This window comes from Heterocephalus glaber, unplaced genomic scaffold (assembly GCF_053883595.1).
Source record: "Heterocephalus glaber isolate CG9 unplaced genomic scaffold, H.glaber_assembly_v1.0 deba00001462, whole genome shotgun sequence".
NCBI lineage: Eukaryota > Metazoa > Chordata > Mammalia > Rodentia > Bathyergidae > Heterocephalus > Heterocephalus glaber.
Genome location: NW_028258309.1, coordinates 267,359 through 292,234, shown reverse-complemented (window position 1 = coordinate 292,234; position 24,876 = coordinate 267,359). Strand labels below are relative to the sequence as shown.

At 37.4% G+C, this 24,876-nt stretch overlaps 1 protein-coding gene across 1 annotated transcript; it reads left to right on the top strand.

Annotated features, from left to right (window-relative positions):
- The first annotated feature begins 7,265 nt into the window (after positions 1 to 7,265).
- On the top strand, positions 7,266 to 8,201 carry LOC101714400 (olfactory receptor 2M4). The gene has a single exon (XM_004870979.2). The coding sequence runs from the start codon at positions 7,266 to 7,268 to the stop codon at positions 8,199 to 8,201; it is 936 nt and encodes a 311-aa protein (XP_004871036.2).
- The last annotated feature ends 16,675 nt before the right edge of the window (positions 8,202 to 24,876 follow it).

Sequence of the window (24,876 nt, the reverse complement as noted above, 5' to 3'; positions counted from 1 at the left end):
ATGCAAAGTCATTGAAGTTGTCCCCTCTATATTATCAGATGATACAGCAATTAAATTATAGATCAATAGCAAAAGAAACCACGAGAACTTCATAAACACATAGAAATTAAATAACACCTCCTGAACTACCTATGAGTCATAGATGAAATCAAAGAAATGAGATAGTTTCTACAATTAAATGGTAATGCCAATACAACATACTGGAATTTATGGGACATAATGAAAGCAGTCCTATGAGGTAAATTCATAGCAGTGAATGCCCTATTAAGAAAATGGAGTGAGCCCAAATAAACAACCTAATGTTAAACCTCAAGGTTCTAGAAAAAGAAGAGCAAGACAAACCCAAAGCTCATGCAAGGGAAGAAACCATAAATATAAGAGCAGAAATTGATGTAATGGAGACCAAGATAATGATCCAAAAAATCAATGAATCAAAGAGATGGTTGCTTGAAAGATTAAATAAAATTGACAAACCCTTAGCCAACCTTATCAAACAAAGGAAAGTAAAGGCTCAAATCCATGCAATTAGGAATGAAAAGGGTGAAATTACAACAGATCTTGCAGAAATCATCAATATCTACTTTAAGAACCTGTATCCTAATAAGAAGGAAAATGCAGAAGAAATGGAGATCTTCCTAGACACATAAGAATTACCAAAGTTGAACCAAGAATATATAAAAATTCTAAACAACCCAGTATCAGTCAATGAAATTGAAGTTGTAATTAAATTTTACCAACAAACAAAAGCCCAGGTCCTGATGGCCTCACTGCCAAATTCTACAAAAAATTTAGTGAAATTATATTTTAAAAGAGCTTTGATACTAACAACTATTCCATCAATTTTAACATATGTTATGCTAGTCATTTACTTAGGCCTCTTTTTTACACTACTTGATACACTGTCCTTATTTATCAAATGAGACAATCTTTTTGTATGTGAGGTAACTTTGTGAGAATCGAAAATATTTTAGGTGCCAAAGTCTCCAAAATGAAGGATGGTTACCAATCTGAATGGAATAGTTGGAATCTGGAACTGCAGTTAAATAAGATGTGTGTGTGTGTGTGTGTGTGTGTGTGTGTGTGTGTGTGTGTGTGTGTGTTTAGTACATGCTCCCATGTGGTCTGTCAGATGCACAGGACCAACACTGGCCCCAGCCTTGGTCATCAGGACAATCTTTGTCCAGGGCTTGGAGGGACAGTAGCAGGGAGAGAGGACAGGGGAAAAGCAAAGTGTGATGTTCCTGAACATCTCAGAGGCAGGGAAGAAAGCAGAACCCTGATTTCTGAAGAGTGACTATGGCAATTGAGAGTTGAGCAAAAGGCCAATCAAGCACAGGTCAGTCACAAAGGAAAGGGAGTCAAATTAAAAGGTGATTTTAAAGAAGAGACACTGGTTCTTCCTACCCAGGAACAAGGGATATCTTCCCATTTTATTATATCCTCTTCAATCTTTTTCAGAGAGCTGTAGTTTTCAGTGTAGAGGTCTTTTGCTTCCTTTGTTAGGTTGATTTCTAGATATTTCACTTTTTTAGATGCTATTGTAAAAGGAATTATTTCCCCAATTTCTCTCTCAATGGGTCTGCTAATTGCATATAAGAAGGCTATTGTTTTTTGAGTGTTGACCTTGTATCTAGCTACTCTACTGAATCTATCAATTAGGTCTAGCAGACTTTTGACTGATTTTTTTGGGTCTTCTATGTAAAGTATCATATCATAAGCAAATAATGACAGTTTCATTTCTTTCTTTCCTATCTTTGTTTCTTTTATTTCTTTCTCTTTTCTAATTGCTATGGCTAATGTCTCCAGAACAATACTGAACAGGAGTGGTGATGGTGGGCATCCTTGTCTTGTTCCTGATTTTAGCATGAAAGTTTTCAGTTTTTGACCATTTAGTATGATGTTGGCTGTTGGTTTTTCACAGATAGTGAAAATGGCCATACTTCTAAAACTACTATATAGATTCAATGCAATGCTGATTGAAATTCCAACAAAATACTTCACATAACTAGAGAAAACAATCCAAAAATTCATTTGGAAGCAGAAGAAATCTAGAATAGAAAAAGTACTTCTAGGCAACAGAGACATGGCTGGGAGTATCACAATCCCCAACTTGAAACTATACTACAAAGCTACTGTGATAAAAACAGCATGGTACTGGCAAAAAAAAACAGACCCAAAGATCAGTAGACTAGATTAGAAGATGCAGAAACAACTCCAGACATACTCAGCCACCTCATCTTTGCCAAAGGAGCCAACCACCCTCATTGGAGGAAAGATAGCCTATTTAATAAATGGTGTTGGAAAAACTGGATTTCAACCTGTCAAAGATTGAAACTAGACCCATACCTATCACTATGCACTAAAATAAGATTGAAATGGGTTAAAAATCTAAATTTTAAGCCAGACACACTAAACTTTCTGAAGATAAGTTAGGCAGAACTCTTGATGACATTGGCATAGGAAAAGACTTTATGAACAAATCTTCAATAGCATGGGAGCTAGCACAAAGAATCAACAACTGGGATCTCATCTTATTGAAAAGCTTCTTCACTGCAAGAGAAACTACCAACAGAGCTAAGAGACAACCTACAATGTGGGAAGAAATATTTAGCAGCTGTAGCTCAGACAAAAGTCCACTATCAAGAATATACAAAGAACTGAAAAAAATCAGTTCCCCCAAATTCAAAGACCCAATTCAAAAATGGGCATCCGAAATGAACAGACATTTCTCAGACAAAGAAGGAAAAACTGCAATTAAATATATGAAAAAATGTTCATCACTGGTCATTCAAGAGATGCAGATGAAAACAACCCTGAGATTTCACCTCACTCCACAAAGATTGGCTACTATCAAGAAATCAACCAATAACAAATGCTGGCAGGGGTGTGGAGAGAAAGGAACCCTTCTCCATTGTTGGTGGGAATGTAGATTGGTGCAACCACTGTGGAAATCAGTATGGAGATACCTCAAAGAACTAGGACCACAGGTCCCATTTGACCCAGCTATTACCCTACTGGGAATCTTCCCCAAAGAATTAAAAGAATCATGCCACAGTGATATATGTGCACCTATGTTTATAGCAGTGCAGTTTGTAATAGCTAAAGCTTGGAAATAGCCCAAGTTCACATCAACTGAAAACTGGATAAAGATGTGATTTTTCTATGAAATGGAGTACTACTTGGCCATAAAGAATGAGAAACTAGAGACATTTATAGCTAAATGGATGCATATTGAGGCCATCCTCTTAAGTGAAATAAATAGGACACACATGTGTAAATACCAAATAGTTTCTCTAGTGTGAGAAATTGAAAGTGTAAATAAGGATGAAAACGATTAAAATGAATAATTGATAATTTGAAATAAGAAAAGGTCCAAGGGTTAGGAGATGGTGGGAGGGGAAGGGGAAAGGGAAGGGAAAAATTATGAGAAAGGAAAAAAATGGAATCAAACTCTGTGTAGCTAGGGAAGGGTGGAGGGGGTAAAGGGGGCACAGGTAATTGGAGAAAAAAATAAAAACTAAAATGCATCATGTTCTGGTACAAACATCCAATGATAAATGTACATGTATTTTATACCATATATATATATATATAAATATATAAATATATATAAATAAATAAATTTTAAAAAGGGACACTGGAAGATGTTAAGAAAAATGCTCATTTTTCCATTTCTGAAATGCTATTGTTTTAGGAACAGGAAAACTTTCAGCATTAAGAGAAGTCTGGTGAATGAGCTACTTTTCTTATTGCTAAGACAACATACTGGACACCTAGAGTTAAAAAGAGAAGGTTGATCTGGCAGAGGTTTCAGTCCATAGTCAGCTGGCTCCAAGGCAGGGAGGCACAGGGGCAACCACTCATGGCAGGCAGACAAGAGCCAAGCAACAAGAGACCTTAACAGCATCTTTCTGTCCCTTTTATCTTATTCAGACTACCTAGGCCTGAAGGACTGACACCCTTAATTTCAGTGCCCTTAGTCCCAGCATTGCACCACGAATCAAGCATATACTATATCCAGCCACCTCTGAAAAATTCCACATGAAGCTTTGGGAGGACACCTTTTGAGGTTAGCACAAAGGACTTGTTGAAAGGTGCCAGGAAGGCTGCATGAAGCCTGTGGACCCATTTGAACTGGTAGAGTCATACTCATACACAGTTTGATTTCTGCAAGTTCAGCTCAATTCATGTTTATTTCAGCCTGAATATTTGATAAGACATCCTGGAAAAGAGTAAAAATGTTAATACAGTTGAGAAGGCAGGTAGATGGGTATAGCTCAACAATTTGCAATTAGGCATTTGTTTTTAATCTTAACCTTTTCTTTTAAATTTGTGAATAATGAGTTTGACAATCAACACTACTTCTTAAAAATATTTTTTAAAAAGCAGGCAACCATCATTTACAATTGTCAATGTGTGAAGCATGACCACAGACAGCAACACTAACTAGAATCAAGGGAGCTATATGGAGAGCTTCCAAAGAGGGCAAGATGCTCTGTAATTGCAGTCTAGGGACAAGCCCCCTGTGGAGGTGGGGATTTTATGTCTGGGACTCTGTGATGGGCAGGGATCTGAGTCGCAGGGCCTGTGGACCGAGTGGCTGCCTTAGAATCTCCTCCATAAGAGATAGAAGACAACGTCGTATGGTAGTAAGCCCCATCCAAGAGCAAGTGCTGGTTCCCAGGGCAGGAAGAACCTAAGATCTGCATGGGAATCTGCTCCTTGACCCTCACCTGTGAGTGTGGCCACTGTGATGGTCTCTCCTTGTCTGAAAGTCTGACTTTGTTGAGGAAACATATGAGATAATTTATATGAGAAAAGGAGTGGACAATACAGAATTATACTGAGGAAAATGTTCCTTAGCCTGATTATTAAAATATTGTATATGTTTTATAGATTACTATAGTGTACGTACTTTTGACAACATACTAAGCTTGCCACCACCCCAACCTAAATCCTGTGTTCTCTCTGCAGAAGAGTGGTAGAGAAAAAGACATGAAATCTTCTTAATGACTGAGTTATTTTACTTTATTTGAATGTTTATTAAATATTTATGATAAATATATCTTCTAGTTGCTAGATAAGCACATCAAAATGACTTTATAAAAACAACTACATATAAGGAGCTTCAATCCTCTCCTTTAAATGAGACATGAAAATTTACATGTAAAAATATTTTTATATTCAATCTAGTCCAGTGATGGCAAATTTTTAGAGATGAGTGCCTAGACTCCAACCTCAAGCTCACTAATGTATCACAAAGCACCAACAGTGCAATTAAACCTGAATACTGAGGTTTTAGTTTAGAAAAAAGCAACTCATACATTAACATTCTTTGTCTTAAAAGAAAAATAAGCAACATGATGCCATAGGTTGGCCACCACTGATCTAGTGAAAACTTTTGTTTATAATTATTCAGGGTAGTGATTTTTTCACCCCAAATTACCTTGTGTCCTTATTTATGTTCCATATGAGTCATCAAATACATCAACAAAATTATATGACTGGGTGCCATAAAAATAAAGCAAAGAAGAATTCAGTGAGATGATGTAAATCACACAGAAATGATTCACAGTGAAGGCCAGTGGAATCTCCATGTGGAGATTCCAGGTTTGTCTACATTACAGGATCCTGGGACATGCTGGAGTCAGGGGCCTGGGGATCCTCTCAAATGTGCTAGGTGGCCTCAGATCTCTTTGTAATTTAGATTTTTTCCTCCTTCCAAATGTCTTTTAAAATTCCAGGATCTCTAAACATCTCAGGATCTGTGATCAGTCTTTCTTTGGATTATAATTTAGAACTCATTTTCACGCTATGCCTCTACTTCTTCTCTACATTTAATTTTTCTTCTCTTTACATTATTTTTTCTAAAAAAAATAAGTCAGTAAAAAATGATGATAAATCTTGAAGTCTGGGGATTTAGAAGCCTTTAAATTTAGAGAATTCAAATGGAGTTTTACTTTGGGGCAAATTAATTTGGAAAATGACTATATTATATTTTATAGACATTTTAAAATCAGGGTTAGATACTATAACTGACATTTTACAAAGGCCTGATTGGTGATTTCTTTTTTAATCCAACATCTGCTCTTTCCACTGTTGATACCTTGGCTCCAGAGATGCAGATATTTTCTCCCAGTCTCCATGCCATATGTGTTTCCTGGTAACCTATTGCAGCCATCATACATTCAACATCTGAGAGGTTTCTCCACATGCAAAATCATTCTATGTTGATCCATATTTTCAACCAATAGCTTTAATTGGATTTTTCATATTTCTTTGTTTAGAAACAAAACTGAAGCATGTGCTTATAACCAGGTCTATCTGTGTCTCCAGGCTCATGACTAAAATGTTTTCTCCTGCACACAAGGGCATCCTGGATCCTGCCCTCCTGAGCCAGCCTGGGATGGGTGTTTCTTATACTCTTCACTTTACTTGTAGTGGTAGACATACCCTTATTCCTCAAAATTGAAGTGATGCTTTTAAATACCACAGAATGAGCCCTCTCTTGTTTTCCACATGTTTACATCAGTCAATTTAAAAGACATTACTGCAGAAGGAAAAAAATCAATTTCTCAAAAACACAAACACACACGAAGAAACAAACAAGGAAAAACTTAGTTCCCTTTCCATACAGAGTTAGGAGAGAGGAAATTATCATTAAAAGAGAACTGAATTCTCTCTTTTTCCTTTCTTGAATATTTTCTTAGATATTTTCATAAAATTAGACAAGAGATGGCTTGGTCTGGGATGTAAAAGTTATAATACAGGCTATTAATCTGTTCTCTGAATCAAAGTATGCATGTGTTTCCATTTGGCAAAGTCCCAGTGTATTTTCACTTGGCCGGGGGTTAGATGGTAGGAAGAAAACATGGGGACAAGGTTTTTGCTGTTGAAGAGACTATCAAAATGAAAAAAGAATTTCATCAAGGAGTTTCCTATGATAGGGATAATTTAGCATAGACAAGTATAATTACTTTCTCCTAAACTTTCTATTTACGCTACCTGTGAGTAAAAGAGTAAGCTCTTATGAACTCTTGTATGTAAACATTAAGGAAGTGCTACTGAAGTTATTCTTTTGAAGGATGAATGAAAATAGTGAAATAGCCTTGGACCATGTCTCCCAACATGGTTGGTGATAGTGACTTATGCCTGCATTGGGTACACTGCCCAGTGGAGGGGCTTGGTGCAATATGCCTTTGAAAATTGAAGTAATAAATATGCTGGTATTCTCTCTAAATTTCAGATAAGGCAACATTTCCAGGATGGTATGGGGAAACCAGACTTTTAACTCTGACTTCATCCTGCTGGGAATCTTTGATCACAGCCCCATCCACACCTTCCTCTTCACCCTGGTCCTGGCCATCTTCACAGTGGCCTGCATGGGGAACACAGCCATGATCCTGCTCATCCACTTGGATGCCCAGCTGCACATGCCCATGTACTTCCTCCTCAGCCAGCTTTCCCTCATGGACCTCATGCTGGTCTGTACCACTGTCCCCAAGATGGTGGTCAACTTCCTATCTGGCATGAAATCCATCTCTCTGGCAGGCTGTGGGACCCAGATATTCTTCTATGTGTCCCTGCTTGGAGCTGAGTGTTTCCTGTTGGCTGCGTTGGCCTATGACCACTATGCTGCCATTTGCCAGCCTTTAAGGTACCTAGTGCTCATGAGCCAGAAACTCTGTATGCTCCTGGCTGGTGCTTCCTGGATCTTGGGCTCTCTGGATGGCATCATTGTGCTCAGAGCCACTCTGTCATTCTCCTACTACCACTCTTTGGAAATTCACCATTTTTTCTGTGATGTTGCAGCCCTCCTACCTCTCTCCTGCACAGACACAACTGCATTTGAAAGGCTGATGTTCATCTGTTGTGTGGTGATGTTAATCTTCCCAGTTGCAGTCATCATCATTTCCTACTCCTGTGTCCTTCGAGCTGTCATCCACATGGGCTCTGGGGAAAGTCACCGCAAAGCCTTCACCACCTGCTCCTCTCACCTGTTAGTGGTTGGGCTCTACTACGGGGCTGCCATGTTCATGTACATGAGACCAGCCTCCAAGCACACCCCAGAGCAGGACAGCATGGTGTCAGTCTTCTACACTATCCTCACACCCATGCTGAACCCACTCATCTACAGCCTGAGGAACAGGGACATCTCCAGGGCACTTAAGAAGCTGCTGGGGAAAGGAAAGCTCCTGTGACTTTATAGAGATTCTTGGAAAGCCCACTCTTGGTGATAAGGGGAAGCGAATCACTTGCATTATCTTGTCCAAGCTTGCTTTTTTCTGCTTTTTCTTTTCAATTTAAAGGGGTCTTTTACACACTGTTGTGATATATGTACAATACATGGCCCTTTAGCTGGGTAGAGAAGAGGCAGTCTGCCAAGACTGTGCACCTCTGCAAATGTCAGTTCTCTCCAGGCCTCGCCACAAGAGGCAGCTGATTCTGGGCTGCTTTTTTCTCCAGCCCAGGGTGCATCTGGAAACTCCTTGCTTGTGTAAGACTAAGGGGTGTAATTGAGCCTGGATGTGAACACACACATCTCTCTCCATGGAGCAGTCATCTGGCAGTGTGTGTCTTCAGTTTTACTGATGTTCAAACCTTGTATGAAATATTTTTTTCTTGATTCTTCTCTAGTTATTTCCCAAACATTTAGAAGTGGGGAGTTAGTGTGGGCTCTTCTTTCATTTAAGTTTCTATATAAAATAGCTCCTATAAATTATTCTTTAATTTGTATATTAAATGTAGATTTTTAATGATTTTGGATAAAATATCTATTCAATTTGGCTGCGTAGTCATCCTTGTCATCATGTTTATTTTTTTATTCCAAACACTTTTTTATTTCTATGCTTTGCAGGTAATCCTATTACCATCATGTACAAATACCCACACAGAATCATACATCTCTGCTTTACTTTTAGGAAGTGTGTTATTTAAAATGTTAGGTTAATATGGTATAGCTAACAGATGATTTTATACAATCAGGTTAAAGTTTTTAAAAAAAATAAAATGTTGAGTTTCAAGAGTCAAATAACCGCTGAGAAAAATTAAGTGAAACCTTAGGTACTGTAAATTTAAGAGGGTCACCTGTGACCCTTTTAACCAGAACCAGAACTTTCCAGAGATATATCTGTATTTATTTATTGTGAACTAAAGTTTTTAATTTTATAATTCATAGAAATATAATAATACTCATTTATTGAACACCTAGTATCTGCCAAACATTGTTCATATGCTTTACTTTGTATTGTCTCATTTAAGTCTCATAAACCTTATAAGATAGTACTGCTAATATCTCCATACTACAATGAGGAGCAGAGAGATTGAGTAACTTACTCAAATCACAAAGGAGGTGGTATGGAGCCAGGATTTGTACCTAGGCAATAAGAGACTAACAACCTGAGCTTCAAATACAGTTTTATTACATGTGTAAATACTGAATAGTTTATCTAGTGTGAGAAACTGAAAGTGTAAATAAGGATCAAAATGATTAAAATGAATAATTGGTCATTTGAAATATTAAAAGGTCCAAAAGTATAGGGGTGGTGGGAGGGGAAAGGAAAGAAGGGAAAGGAAAAATTGTGAGAGGGAAAAACAAATGGAAATGAAATCTGTGTAAATAGGGAAGGGTGGAGGGGATGAAGGGTGCACAGGTAATGGGGAAAGAAAACAAGGACCAAGATACATCATGTACAGGTACAAACACACAATGATAAATGTAAATGTATTGTATACCTAAAATGTACCAATAAAAGAATTTTTTTAAATAAACTTTTATTGTCTGGTGGGGCTTTTACATACAGTAAAGCTAAATAGGACACATGTGTAAATACCAAATAGTTTCTCTAGTGTGAGAAACTGATAGTGTAAACAAGACTTAAAATGATTAAAATGAATGATTGAAAATTTTAAATAGCAAAAAAGTTCCAAAGATGAGGGAGTGAAGGGAGGGGAAGGGGAAGGGAAAAGAGGGAAAGGAAAAACTGTGAGAAAAGAAAAAAAAAGGAAATGAAATCTATGTAAATGGGGAAGGGTGGAGGGGGTGAAGTGCACACAGGTAATGGGGGAAAAAAATAAGAACCAAGATATATCATGTACAGGTACAAACACCCAATGATAAATGTAAATGAATTGTATACCCAAAATCTACCAATAAAATGTATCAATAAAATTTTAAGAAAAACAGTCTGTTAATAACCAAAAGGGAATTAGAATCTGTAGGCCTGGAAAGCCCCTAATACTTTAAGATATGGGGTATTTTGATAAAATCACAAGATCATTAGAAATGGAAACGTGGTTATTAAGTTGGAAGGACATAGGCTTTGGAAGCTCAGGAGATGTAGAGATGTGAGACAAAGTTCTGACCTAGCTGGGGACTCACTCCAATACTTACTGGGTCAGTTTTAGAAGCAACACTTAGGCTCTACAGCAATGCAACAAAAAAAGACTGGGTATGGTCCTAAGGGGCTATGTTTTCTTTTTTCTTTTTTTTTCCTCCTTTTTTGTAGAGGTATGGGAGATTGAACTCAAGGCTTTTGCTCTGAGGTACATCCTCAGCCCTCTCCCTTTTTATTTTTTATTTTAAGACAGGGTCTCTCTAAGTCTCTAAATTGCTCAGGCTGGGTTTAAACTCTGGATCACCCTGCCTCAACCTCCCAGAGTTCTGGGATTACACATGACCACTACACTGACTTTAGGTGGATAACTTTTTTCCCTGTATATGGGAAAACAAATTTATAGCCCTAGGAAGAAAAAAAACCCTGATAAACTGAAAACCTATAGCTTAATACTCATATGTTAAACTTAAGAACAAGTTTAGTCAGGGCGTGTAATCATATTACTTTTGTAGATTTTGTTTGTATTTTAGGCTTTAGAGGATTTGAGCTTCCAAATTTAAAGATCTGGTTTATTATATTTATAAAACTACTTTAGAGAAAGATTTGTTTTACTGACCTTTACACTGACTGAAGTGTCTGCATTGCATTTGAAGGGTCTAAGAGAATTTGATCAGTTAAATGTATAAATAACTAAATATTTTCTAGATTTTGAATTGTCAAATGTAAGAGATATTTAAGTATTAATCAAATGTACTAACAATTGTCCTTATTGAGTATAAAATTATTATTATTACTATTTTGGTACTGGGGATTGAACTCAGGTCCTTGTGCTTGTGCAGCAGGCAGGGAACCAATGAGCTAAATCCCTGGCCCCGAATATAAAATTATTAAAAAGAGATTTTAAATTTACATTAAAATGCATTGCATTATATAAGAAATGATATGTAGCTTTTCTGTATCATGTTTATTTTTATCCCTCATTCATTCAGTACTGAATGCTTGAGAAATTAGGGAACTATCAGTTTCTGTAATTGATAACCTTGTTTTTTAAAAAACAAAATTCTGAATAAAACCATTTGTTTTAAATTAACTTTAACCTTCCCCCACCAGGGATGGAATCCAGAATCTCACATCATGAAGCTTTCCACTCAGCCCTTTTCTTTTTTTATTTTGAGATAGGATTGCCTTGAGCTTGAATTTCTCTTGCCTCAGCCTCCTGAGCAGCTGGGATTGCAGAAATTTGCCCCCCTCCCAACACACTAAGAATCTTTTCTTCAGTATTTCTAGTTCCTAAATCTGTAAAAATCAACTGTCTTAATGTTCTACAAGGGGGCTGCACTTTCAAAAAACATTTATTTTTCCAATCTGTTATCACGTTTGTAGTCTGTGTTTCTAAATCCCTTTATCCTTGAGAATTGAAAACAGTCATTGCCTATCTCATAGTAATTGCCTTGATTTTCCTGTCTTATAATCCAACCTTTATTTGATAACATTTTATCATTTTAAATTCATGTTCTTACTAAACTTAGATTTTATGGTTTAATGACATGACCATGGGATATAATTGATTGCATTGCTTAGGCAATTACAAAATACTTTTTGCCTAGTAGAATATTCTCAATATTTTCTGTTTTTAGTGAAATTCATAGATCAAAATGCAACAGTTTAAGTGCACAACTGAGTAGTTTTGAAAACATTCATAGCTTTGTGCAAGCATTAACACTAATCTATTGGTGAGTGGTTTTATTACTCTGAAAAGTAAACTCATAGTTATTAGTATTTCTTTCCCATTCCCTCTTGCCCTTATCTTGGTAATTGCTATTTCTTTTCCTAGTTTCCAAGTTTATCTTATTGTGTCATATTAACAATACAGAATAATGAGATTCATTTTGGAATAGTGGTAGGTGCACATGATATATTTTTATTACTTTGTCCCCACTACCCCTGTCTGTCCTTCCCCTTCCCCTGATCCCTTTCCTCAAAGCAAATAGTCTACTTTCTACTTTATTGTTCTCTCTCTCTCTTTCTCTCTCTCTCTCTGTCTCTGTATATCAGATTGCTCATGGAAGATGTATAATATTTAACATACTGTGTCTGGTTTATTTCCCTTGTCATGATGCTCTCTAGCTCCCATCTTTTTGCCTGCAAGGACATGGATTTGATAGAGTATATATACAGAAATGAGCTGGGGCTGGGAAACTGACAGCAGAACATCAAGATAAAACTCCATGGCTTCCTGAGAAGGGCACATCAAACCTGCTGGTGAGCTCTCCTCTTACCTAGATTTACATCTTTTGATCCCACTCAGTCCCACTTTGGGACACAAACCCCATGTTAAATCTGGTGACCCTGTTCCCAGTGAAACCCCATTTACCTTCATTTGAATGTCTTGGCATGTGTCCCATGATACGTTGCTTGCCACACTGGTTGACCATGTGAGCATTCAAATCTCCCCCTCCCAGAGTGAGTGTAGAGACCCACAATGGACTGGAAAGAAGCCCAGTTAGTTACTATCACTGACCACGACCCAAATTCTAGGAAAGCAAAAGCAAAACCAGCCTGGACCTCACTGCAGTGGCTGTCTTGGCACTGGGTGTACTTCGGTCACTGACAGTGTAGCTCTGGCTCTGCTCCCTTGGAGCTCTCCATGTCCCTCCTTACTTCTAAAGACATTCCACCTGGAGCAGCCTGTGCATGAACCTCAATGAACGTGGATGCTAAAGCCCACTCCTTTCTGCCCCTGAGCCCCATTCTGTGACCCTCCTCACAAATCTCCTGGAGGATAATGCAAGACCAATGCTGCCACAGACACAGCAGCCCTGCCAGGCTGATTACCCTTCCCTGTACCAAACTTATTCTCTGTCTGGCTGTGGAAGTCTTTAGGCTCATCCTCCACAGGACAACCACTGTATTTCACCTCTACAGATTTGTTCATTTTGCGCTCTACACACGTGGAATCATACAGTGGTCTTTTCGGAGTGGCTTCTTTCCCATGGAGAATGTCAGGTTGAAGCCTGTATCAGTAACTCATTCTTTTCTACAAGTTAATAATATTGCTTTATGCGATTTTACTACATTTGATTTGTTTGCCTAATAAGTGATGGATGACTTTTGGAGTATTTCCATGTTTTTGCTATTATGATTAGTGTTTCTACAGACATTCATGTAAAAGTTTTCATGAGGACATGTTTTCAGTTCCCTTAGGTGTGTATGTTGAAATGCAAGTTTTCAGCCACATAGCAACAGTCTCTCACTTTTAGAAATGCTTCCCAACTGATCTCCACATTGGCTGCAATAATTTAGATTTCCACAAGCAAATATAGCATCCTTTCAGCATTTCCAGGTCCTCACTATTTTGGTATTTTCCAATCTTTAGTTACACCATTATCTTTGGTAGGGAGTTGTATCTCACTGTGATTGTGTGTGTATTTCCTGAGTGACGAGTGATGCTAAGCCAGGTCATTTGTGCTTTTTTTGCTTAAATTTCTTCATATCTTCTTTACACTAAACCTTTCTCAGATGTATAATGTGAATACATGTTCTCCCATCCAGTGAGACATTTTTTCACTTATTGAATGTGTCCTTTGAATTATAAAAATGTATGATTTAATTGAGTCTGACTTAGATTCATTTTAAGTGATTCCATTTTTGATATATCTTGAGAAATACTAATCTTAGATTTAGGCTTTTTTCCTTTAACAGTTGCAACTCATATTTATGTCCCTGAGGCATTTTGAGATCATTATTTTATAAGGCATGAAGTACAGGTCCAGTTGCATTCTTTTCATGTGAACACCCAGCTGTCAACCACACCATCTATTAAAGATCTCACACTTTTCCTCTTATGTCATCAAAAGATGTTTGACTATAGATTTTCCCACTTATTTCTGAACATCTATTTCCATTTCATGGATCTGTACCTCTATCTCATGATAATAGATGCCTTGAGTATAAAACTCTGATAGAAAGTTTGAAGTTAAAAACTGTGAGTCTTCCAAATTTGTTATTTCTGGCTGTCTCAGTTACTATAAATCTCTTAAACTTTTCTATGAATGTTAGAATAATTTTGTAAATTTCTTATAAAAGTAACAGCTAGAATTTTTAGAAAGGTGGTATTGCATCAAGAGATTAATTTTAAGGTAATTTTTGTTTTATCAATAGATTTTCTAATTCATAAATACAGGGTATCTTTCTTGAAAATTTCTTTGAACATTTCGTAGCTTGTTGTGCACAAATCTTTTATCATTTTAAGTGTTTGCTAATATTTTATTATTTATGATACTATTATAATACATTTGTTGTCCTAATTTTATTTTCTGATTATTCATCGCAAGGGGAATTTTTTTTGGCATGAGGGTAATGCTACATTTGCTGACATTTCTGTCCTATGTTTGATTCTCCCTTGTCCTTTCTACAACCTTTCTGTATTCATAGAAATTTTATTTACAGAAAAAATTTAGTGATAATATAATTAACTATTGACTCATCATTATTTATTTCCCAATTTATATTTTTCTGTCTGTGTCTTCTAAGTTACTTTCTTAGACAGGCTTTCTTAGGGGGGTCCCTTGAATAGACTAAGAAATGCCCAGCAGGATAGCAAAGAAGGCCAGCATGTGTGTGTGTGGGGGGGGGGTGACAGACAAGCAGTGAGGGTGACTCTCAACACATGGACAGGGAAGACACTGGATGTGGGGGACAGCAACTCTCAGGCCTGAGGTCTGGGTGGAATAAAAAGGGAAAGAAGTAAGTGCACCCATTTTGGAGGAGCTCCAGGCTCTCTGTCACTTCTGGACATTGGTCTTGAGGTTTTCTATTTCTTCAGTATTCCAAGGAGACACTTCCAGCCCTCATAACTAACATGATTGGTTGAATTACAGCACAAATTTTATCTTCAGCCTTAAAGGTATCTGAAGTTAAGTTGGGCACTGATTGGAAAATAATGGGATCCCATAAATTGGAATAGGAATTTTTCAGGTGAGCCTGATGAGGCTGGGGATACTGAGCTCCTAAATCCTGATGGGGATTATTTTTCCAGAGGAAGATGTTTTTCCACCCTCAGTGACAGAGGCAACCCCATCCCAAGCTCCTGTGGTATTGGCCTCTCTACCTCTGCCTGAGCAAACTAACACTGTGTTGCTATGAAAGAGGAGTGACTGCCCCAGTGCAGTCAGCAAGACAGTGCTAATGCTCCTGGGACCCATCTTTGCCATCCACTTTTGCCTTGAGGCCTAAAACCAGGCTCAAATCTCCAAAGGCTCCTAAAGGTGAGGCACACAAGGAGACCTCGGAGGAGGCTTCTACACTTCTCAAGCTTCTTCTACAAGGAGGTTGAGCATTCTCATTCGTATAAGCAGAGAGCCAGGAGATAGACAGATATGGGAATAGGTAATGACGGAAGGAGCATAAATATGGAACAGGATGAAATTTTTGATATGGGCCCATTAAGCAAGGACTCTGGTTTAGCATCACAGGGTGTGGAGTTTAGAAAAGATGCTTATAGTTTATTTTGTTGTCTGACTGCTCTATGGGTCAAAAGATGGCCCACTGGGAATGAGTTGGGAATGCCAGATATTCTTTAGTTTACTATTGATGAGGATACTCAGTGGCCCAGGGAAACGGAAATGCTGAGGTGGAGTTACCAGTAAAACTGTTGCTTCACAGTGGGGTGGACCAAGAAATGTGTCCTTCATGGGGGCCTGAAGAGACAAGCAGCACCAGCATCCTTGATGAGCTCTCAATTGCTCTTCTCTGTCCCAGGCCTCATGGTGTGCACACCACACCCAGAAGAATCCTCGCTTCCCTGCAGACTTGTCCTGCCTGATTTCGCTTTTACATAGAAAGGAACATACGTGGAAAGAATTTCCAGGGAAATCTGAAGTGTGATGTGTATGCACAATGCTTCAGACCTGGAAGTGTTGGTCAGAGTAAGACCCATAAAACTCCATCATCTTTAACTACTCACATGTAGTCTGCCTTTCCTGTTCCTGAAAGATTTGTTTCTCAGCTTCTAGGAATGAGGTCAAAATTCAGTTTGCAGCTTTGCACCTCTGAGACTGCTTCAGCTGCAGGGATGACTCACATGAGAGGCCAAGCATGCTGCTCAGTGTGGGACTGTGATCAACTCAGGAATACTTGAGAGCCCCATCACAACTGCATGGCACCTGTGGATAGAGCCACATTGTCTAAGGGCTTCAACACCCAGCACCATATGCTAGTCAGGACCTCATCCTGTGCCACATGTGCACCCTACAATGTCCCTGGAACAAACCAGAGGGCTATTTAATTTATTATTTTATTTTACTTTATTAGATTGCAGTACTGGCACTGAACTTATGGCCTTTGCATTGAGTTACACTCCCAGGACTTTTTTACTTCAATTTTTATTTTGAGACAGGATTTTGCTAAGTTGCTAAGATACTCAGGCTAGGCTGAAATTTGCAATCCTCCTGCCTCATCTTCCCAGAGTGCTAGGATTACAGGTGTGTGGCACCATGTCTTGCTTCCAATTTTAAAATAGTACACAGTAGAGAATTGAGATAACACAGGAAAGTAAATGTGTTATCTGGTACAAGATGTCATGGCTCTAAGAAATGGGATAGTAGTAACACCTGCAACTGGAATAAATCTTTTGATGCTGTGAAAAATAAAAGATGTGAGTGGTTATCATTTGAATGTTAAACATGGAAAACAAGAGGGGCTCTTCCAGAATCTCTGGGCTCCTTCACTGGAGGGCACAGAAAGCTGAGTAAAAACCAAGCAGTTAGAAATTATATTTCTCTGCAAAAAGTTAAAGTAACAGTGAAAGGAGGTCTGCGACACCATGGGCATCAGATTTCAGTCTCTGGATTTCCCTCTCTGGATTTCCACCTCTGGATTCCTACCTCTGGATTTCCTGTATTCTTCTGAAGGAATGAAGTGGTCCAGGCCTCCTAACTGAAATCTAGCCACACCTTTCAAGCACAACTATGCAGAAGCTTGCATCCCACAGGACAACATATACTGCTTCAGGATACACCCCATTGGACATCCTGGACATCAGGCCTTCAGTAGGGTTATGTTAGAGTATAACCCTGTGCTGACAGTATAAGTAAGTGAGCCCCGAAAGGGAGAAAAGGAATGTACTCTCAAGAGCTATCTTTCATTACCAATAGTCACCAGGAGGAGGCGGCGGTAGAGTGCATGTTGGGTCAGATCCTGGGAAACTGTGAATTAAGTTTACATACTTATTTTTAATTGCAGCATAATCAAATCCAGTTAAATATGTGGAAAAACATTTTAAAAGGTTATTTTATGTTTCAAAAGTAATTTTGGTGCATATAAAAAGTTTTTATTGTAACAAATATTACTTCCTATTTGCTTCATCCCACATGTGCTGCACACCAGAAATATTTATGTTCAATTTCCAGGAGAATATATCATGTGTATAGTTGATAAATTTGTTAAGCCTCTAATTGCTATAGTAATTCACCAAGTAATCAATTTTATGAACTAAATTAATTAAATTTTATTACAGAATATAGTGAATTTAGTGATTTTGTATTCCATGACAATATGGTCTGATTGTGTTAAGGAAAAATTTTGTAATGATTGGGTATTTTTACTACAATTCAACTTTGTAAAACATGATATACAGCAAACACTTCAGTAATTGACATGTGGCCATGTGCTTTATATGTAGTCAGCTGTGTCCTATTGTGTGTGACCCAAACCTGAAGTCATCAGAAAAAACAACAACCACAAAAACTTATTTGTGGTCTAGAGTAGTGTAAGAGTTTATGTTGAAATTGAAATATTTATGATATTCAGTAGTTATAGTTTTACACCTTTTATGATGTTACAGATGACAGAAAGTTTAGTTTTAATATACAAGTACATGAATTCTATGTAAAATCTAGAAAACATTTGAAAAACACTGTTAATAATCATAATTCACCATTTAGAGTTACTTTCATGTATCTATTAAATTTTTAAAATTTAACAGTAATGATTTGGAAAAGCCAAGTGTTAAAATAGATAGGTTTTTTTCAAATTAAATAATCAAAATAATCTTAAAAAGACAAATCAATTTTGTAAATGTGTAATGTAAGTATTGAAAGTGGCTTTTGGTTGCTCAAGTCAATGAAAACACCCTTTTGAATATGTTTTAAATATTATGGATATATATATATATAATATATAACTTTATATATATATAATTTTTCAACATCAAATTTTAGTAAATTTAAGTAGAGATTAAATATTTTCAATAAAAATTTACTGTCTGTATTGATATAAACTGGAAATGTAAAATACATGGCTTGCTTGTATAGACTTCATAATGTAATATATTTCCTCATTAATTTTGATATTGTTTATCAATTGAAACAATAATGTTTTGGATAGCTTTAATAAATGTATTATAATTAATTTTACATTTGATTTTATTTTTAAACAGTGATCACTAGAATATTTTTAATTAATTATTTTACTGCATTATATCTATATAGGTGAGAGAAATCTAATCTACCTTGTTACACCATAGAAAAAACAAATCAAACACCAAAATTTTGAAAATTTGCTGTGTGGATTTGGCAAATAAAAAATGGCCAGTGTACTGGAAGCCTTGTGAAACACAGTTATTCCAAATGGTAGAAGGTGAGTCTTATCAAATTTAGAGCTTTGCCACAAAAATAAATGTGAAAAGCCATAGGTTATGCTATTCAAAGGGTGATGGGATTTCCAAAATAAAGGACAGATTATTGAACCTTAATCAGTAGCCAGAAGAAGAAAAACAAAATGCTGGGATTTGAACCAAAGATTTGGTAGTATCTTGGATATTACAAGATGCTATTATCATTGAGATTGATGTCATGTGACATTTCTTGCACACCTGAAATGAAGTGACCAGAATTCCAGAGTATAAACATGTCATCCACAGTGAAAAAATGTTATTCCTTTCATAAAACAAACCTTGCTGTGAGATGGGTCTCTGTAGACACAGGAACCATGAACATATGAGATTTGATGAATGCACAGCCATGGCTCCTTATGAGTGAGATTGTTTTCATACCCCCAAGGCCTAAGGTTAGATTCAGCAGTAGGCCTAGTAAGTTAGAAAGAACACATCAGGATGAACAGGGAGCAGGGCCATAAGGTTCATGCAGACAGCTCACACTTCCAAACACCTGGGAAAGGGGTCATAAACAAAGGTTACATGGATAGCTGTTCCCTCATCGTGTTCTATTACCAGAGTTCAATAAATTCAACTCTATCATTCAATAAATTGAATGATTCAGACAGTGTTTGAAATCCAAGTTTCAATGTAAAAAAGATGTTTAGTTTTCCTGGAGAAATGTCCCTTACTGTGTGAGCCTGGTTGAGTCCCCATCACCCCCTCCCTGCCTTGCCCTGTGGAGCACCTGTAAAGACCCGAGCTTGCTGTGAATTTATGAATGAAGTGTAGAGAGGGAGAGCAGGCTGCTCCTCTGCTTTAGGCTCCTCTAAACTGAGGGGTGGTGAAAAACATAGTGTTTGTAAAAGATCTTTGGCCTCCTGGTATTAAGCGGTAAGTGTTTATTTTGTTTTTCATGAGTGTCATCTAAGTGAGTGGCTAAGGAGAACCAAAGGAATTTGAAGGAGGGAGTGAAAGAGAAAGTTGGATCCATATCATGATTTAAACTCAAGTGGAATGTCTTAGCACTCTGATGTCTATCTCACACTGAAAGCAAAGAAACAGTAATGTTACAACTGTAAGAGATGAAAATGATCTCAGAAATAAAATACTTCAATCTCTCATTCCTTTTTTGTAATACTTAATACAACTGTAAACTATTGGTAAAATCTATCTGATGGATTATTACATAGTGTCATTAAATTCTTGCATCTTAAATAGAGGGTGTAAAGAAAGACTAGAAACAATAACATCTCACCAACTCTCTAGGCTTGAGAGTTAGGTTGGTAATCCAATCCCCCCCAACCAATATTGAGTTTGTTTCTGATCTATGATATCCTTCACATATGTATATTTATATGCATTCTAAACATTTGAAGAAAGTCATGAAGCCTATTGCACAAGAGGTCATCAATAAAGTTGGGAGACACAAGCTGAAGGACATATCTGAGTGCCTGGAATCTAGGTATGCAGATAGTTTGATTGTTATTATTATTATTATTATTATTATTATTATTATTATTATTATTTACTTCAGTCCAATGTGGATGGAGGTGTTGATTAATAAAGACAATGGCACTAACTTGTGGCAAATTTGTGTTCCTATGTGAATTATGGGAGGGAGAGGCTTTAATTGGAAGAGTTCAGAGGCCCATTAAATCAGACTTCTGGGAATGTAGCTAAAAACTTTTAATGAATTTGTTGAAGTTAAGCATCCATAGAGGCTGGTTAAATAGCTTCCCTGGTTAATTAGCAAGAGCTCAAACTTCATTTTGTCCTCTTGGAACTAGTGGTTAGTTGAAGCCTTAATATATTAGGAGAATTAAGGGAAATTGTCAGAGATCAACAAGAAACCTTTATTCACAAACTCAAAGGGAAACAAAAATTGTGGTTTCTATGGTGAGAGTGGAGAATGAGTCTCAACTCCGTGAAGTTACTGTTCTCTGAAATATGCCAAACTAATTAATTTCTTAAAGCTTCTCCTTGATATTCAATAATTACCAGTTGCATGGCAGAGTTTTAACATTAAAGCATGCTCTCCTCCTGTCCTAATATAAAGCCATGATGCCAAAATGCGATAATTTAAACTCACCCATGCAAAAAAATTAGATTGATTTTGGAGTTTTAAAGTTAAACATTTTTTCACTCTAATATATTGTTTGTATCATTAATTGTAGTAAATCTGCATGGGTCTATAATTTATCTAAAATGTATATATATCCCTAAAGTTATCTTAATGTTATTTCACAGAGTTTAATATTTAGACATATGTATATTAGTGTGAGTTTGAAATTTTTTACAACAAATTTCAACAACATGGGTCTAGATTAGATGGTGCATTTGTGAATCATTAATGTGAATGGCTGCATTGCATTTCACTGTATAAATCATGTTTATGAATTACAGTGTAAGAGATGAGAGTTTTTGTTCCCAGGAGCAATATAGCAATGCCATATAAAATCATTCTCATTCAAATCTCTAAATACAGAAGTGTTACATAATTTGCATATAAATCATCATTATTGAAGTGAAGAATAAGTGTGTGTGTTTGAATCTTCATTTTTTGTGTGCATTCTGTTCACAAACTGCCAAATGATTCCTAGTAGAGTATTGCTTTAGCATTCTTAAAGATGATTTTTATAACATAATAATATAAACAATATCATAATATGATGTTTTAAAATGCCTACTATAGAAAGCATCAGCAAGATGGTAGAGTAAGAAATTCTATCTCTTATCTTTCCATAAAATGCCAAGTAGACAGTAGTTAATGCTTTGGAATAGTCTTTACAGGACTGAACTACACAACTAAGAATGTTTAGTAATGCAAGCAAGTATAAAATAGAGAATAAAAAGATTCAAACAGCCAACCCAAGATATCCTGAAAAGGCCAGGGAGAAGGAAGGGCTGGGACTGACACCCTCACCCACACACAGAGGTAACACTGTGGATTCAGCAGCTTGGTCTGCAGAAGACCTCAGAAAATCTACCCAATGTGTAACCACCATCCATGCCTGCAGTGAACTCCTTGTGGAGGAACTGTTGTGCCCTGCCCTCCAGGAAGAGCCACTTATTGCCTTCCAAGATGGGCTCACCATTCCTTCAGTCTCCACATGCACCCTGAAGCTTGCACTATGGCCACTGTGCACACACCCACCCTCCACATCCTGATTGCAGCTGAGCCAAGTGTGCCTGTTCTCAAGAACCCATGGCTGTAGCCACTGCAGTCTGGCTTTACCCTGAAGGTAAGCCAATTTGCCTTCATTATAAAGAAACACAAGGTGTAGTTAACATACAGGAGAAAAAATTTAATTTTCTCACAGTTTTGAAGTTTCCAGCCAATGACTGCTTTGCCCCATCATGCTGGAGCCATGCAAAGCCTGTGCAACATGGCAGGAGCATAGGCAGAGCAAAACCACTAATATAACAAGCTAGGAAAGAATATAGAGAAAAGGGAAGTGCCATGGTTTCACAACATCTTTCAAAGGCCCAGCCCCCAAAGATAAAAATTGCTTACCTGGCCCCAACTTTCAAGTTTCCACCACCTACCAATGTTGCCACCATATTGGCCAGGCCAGTGACACAGGGGCTTTGGGGAGGTTTTCAGCATCCAGAATAGAGTACCTTGGGGCTAGAACCTGTAGATACTACCCAATGTTCAGTGTGATAGACCTCACCTGATGTGCTGATATAAAGTGCCAATGCCTGGGACATTAGAGCCATGGACCACAGTGAGCTGCCCTATACCCTGGATGTGGAGCTACTGCTGTTCCATGCACATCCACTTCCAGAACCTGGAGCCACAGCTGAGACCAGATTTCCAGTGAAACAGACACTGGAGCCAGCCACAACCACACCCTAGTTTTCAAAGCAGTGGCAGAATTGTACCCTTCTGCTCCCTAGACCCCAGGTGTCTATTCTGCAAGTTCCTGTGCTGTGCTCAAATTTTCAAAAGCAGCAGTGGAGAACCTGGATCTGGATCCTGGCAAGCAGCACTACTTCTTTCCAGATCAAGGAGCCATGTTTTCTCCACATGTGTGTCTGCTTCAGACTGCAGGTTCATCAATGCATCATGGGGATTATGATCCAGACAGTGGCTCTACTTACATTGTGAGCTTACTCACAAACAGATTTGGGAACAAGCCTGATACCCTTGATCACATTTCCCCTGCCAAAGAGAAAACATCAGAAGTACCTCAGCAACCTCCACCCCTAAAGACTATGGTAGCCCTCACTGCTGTGAATGACACTTGGAGCCTTACCTGCTGAGATCCCGAGATCTTTGTGGATGCTGACCTCAGCCACCAGAGATACAGAGAAAAATGCCACTGTTTCCTCTTCTAGCTGAAACCACCACATCACTCCCAGCCACCACCCTTGCACCCAGCCATTGGTGAATGTCTTGCTCATAAAACCCAATCCGTACATCTGAAACAAGTGGATGCTCCAACACATGGACAGATATTTACATGAAGAAATGAGAAACATAAAAAAGAACACATCAAAGGAATACAAAACATTTCAGCAACCATCACAGAAGAAATGAAAATAGAATTACATAAAAATAAATTTAAGATAAATATTTTAAAGAAAAGCAAGCTACAAGAGAACAGAGAGAACCAAGTCAAGGACTCCAGGAAAATACACCCCAAACCCATGAGAAGCTCAAGAAATAAATAAAAGAAAAAAAAACCCCAGAAATTCTGGAGTTGAGAATGTGATGAGTAAAGTGGAAAAAATGTGATACTTGCAAATAATGGAATTATTAAGAAAAAATGAACTTCAAAACAAGCCTTTTGAAAATGTCTAGCCACAAGAGTTAAGAAAGAATGAATAGAAAAAATTCTAAACCCAATGTAGTTTGAGGGATATGATCAAAAGCATAATAATCAGTTCATTATAGCCTCCTGAAAGAAGAAAAGATGGGACAGAAAGTTTGTTTTAAGAAACAACTACTGAAAGTATCCTAATTCTGAGAAAAGATATAAAGAGCAAGGACAGGAAGCTCAAGTGTCTTCAGCCAGGTATAGTTCAAAAGAAACTTTGTAATATATATGCCAATCTAATTGTCAAAACTAAGAAATAATCTCAAAAGCTGCCAGGTGTGGAAGGAACTCCTAACATATTAGGAAAATGTCATTAGGCTAACAGCAGATTTCTCAGTGGAAACTTTGCAGATCAAGAGAGATTGGATGCTATATTCAAAAGATTGAAAAAAAAGAAAAAGTTCTTGAAAACAAGAGTAATTTATCTGACAAAGCTGATCCCAAAAATTAAGTGAAAAATAAGGAAATTTGAAAATATCCTTATTATTAGATGCAGCCATAGTGATTTTATAGTATTTCAGAAATGTAATAATATTACAATTATATATAGATTTTGTATTTCTTCTCATGATACATCTGTTGAAGTATTTATGAATAAATTGTTGTTTCTGTAAATTACTGTCAAATGCTTCAAAATAGAGGAAGGAGGAATTAAATATGACAAATGAAAACATATTGAATGAAAACATTAAATGAAACCATTATAGAATATGTACCTACACTCCACATTATCATACTATTCCTTGAATATCTTCACTATTGTTGTCATAATGGAGTATTAAAACCCACAATTTAAGTGAGGATATTGAAATAATAAAATAATGATATTAATTGTTACTAGTTAATAATTATCACATTGACATATTAGAACTATCCAGGAAATAGGTATAACACTGAAGATGGGTGGAACATGGCAGACAGGGGAATAGTGGCTCGGGAAAGTGTCTAACCTGGTGACACTGGAGCCAGGGCAGACAGCTCCAAAACTCTGGGAGGCAAAGGACTCAGTGCCTGTGCTTCATGCCTGAATGCACAGCTCCAAGTTCTGACTGCTCCCTCC

Bases quoted from the DNA above. Each gene is read 5' to 3' on its own strand.
- LOC101714400 (XM_004870979.2), top strand. From the start codon at position 7,266: ATGGTATGGGGAAACCAGACTTTTAACTCTGACTTCATCCTGCTGGGA.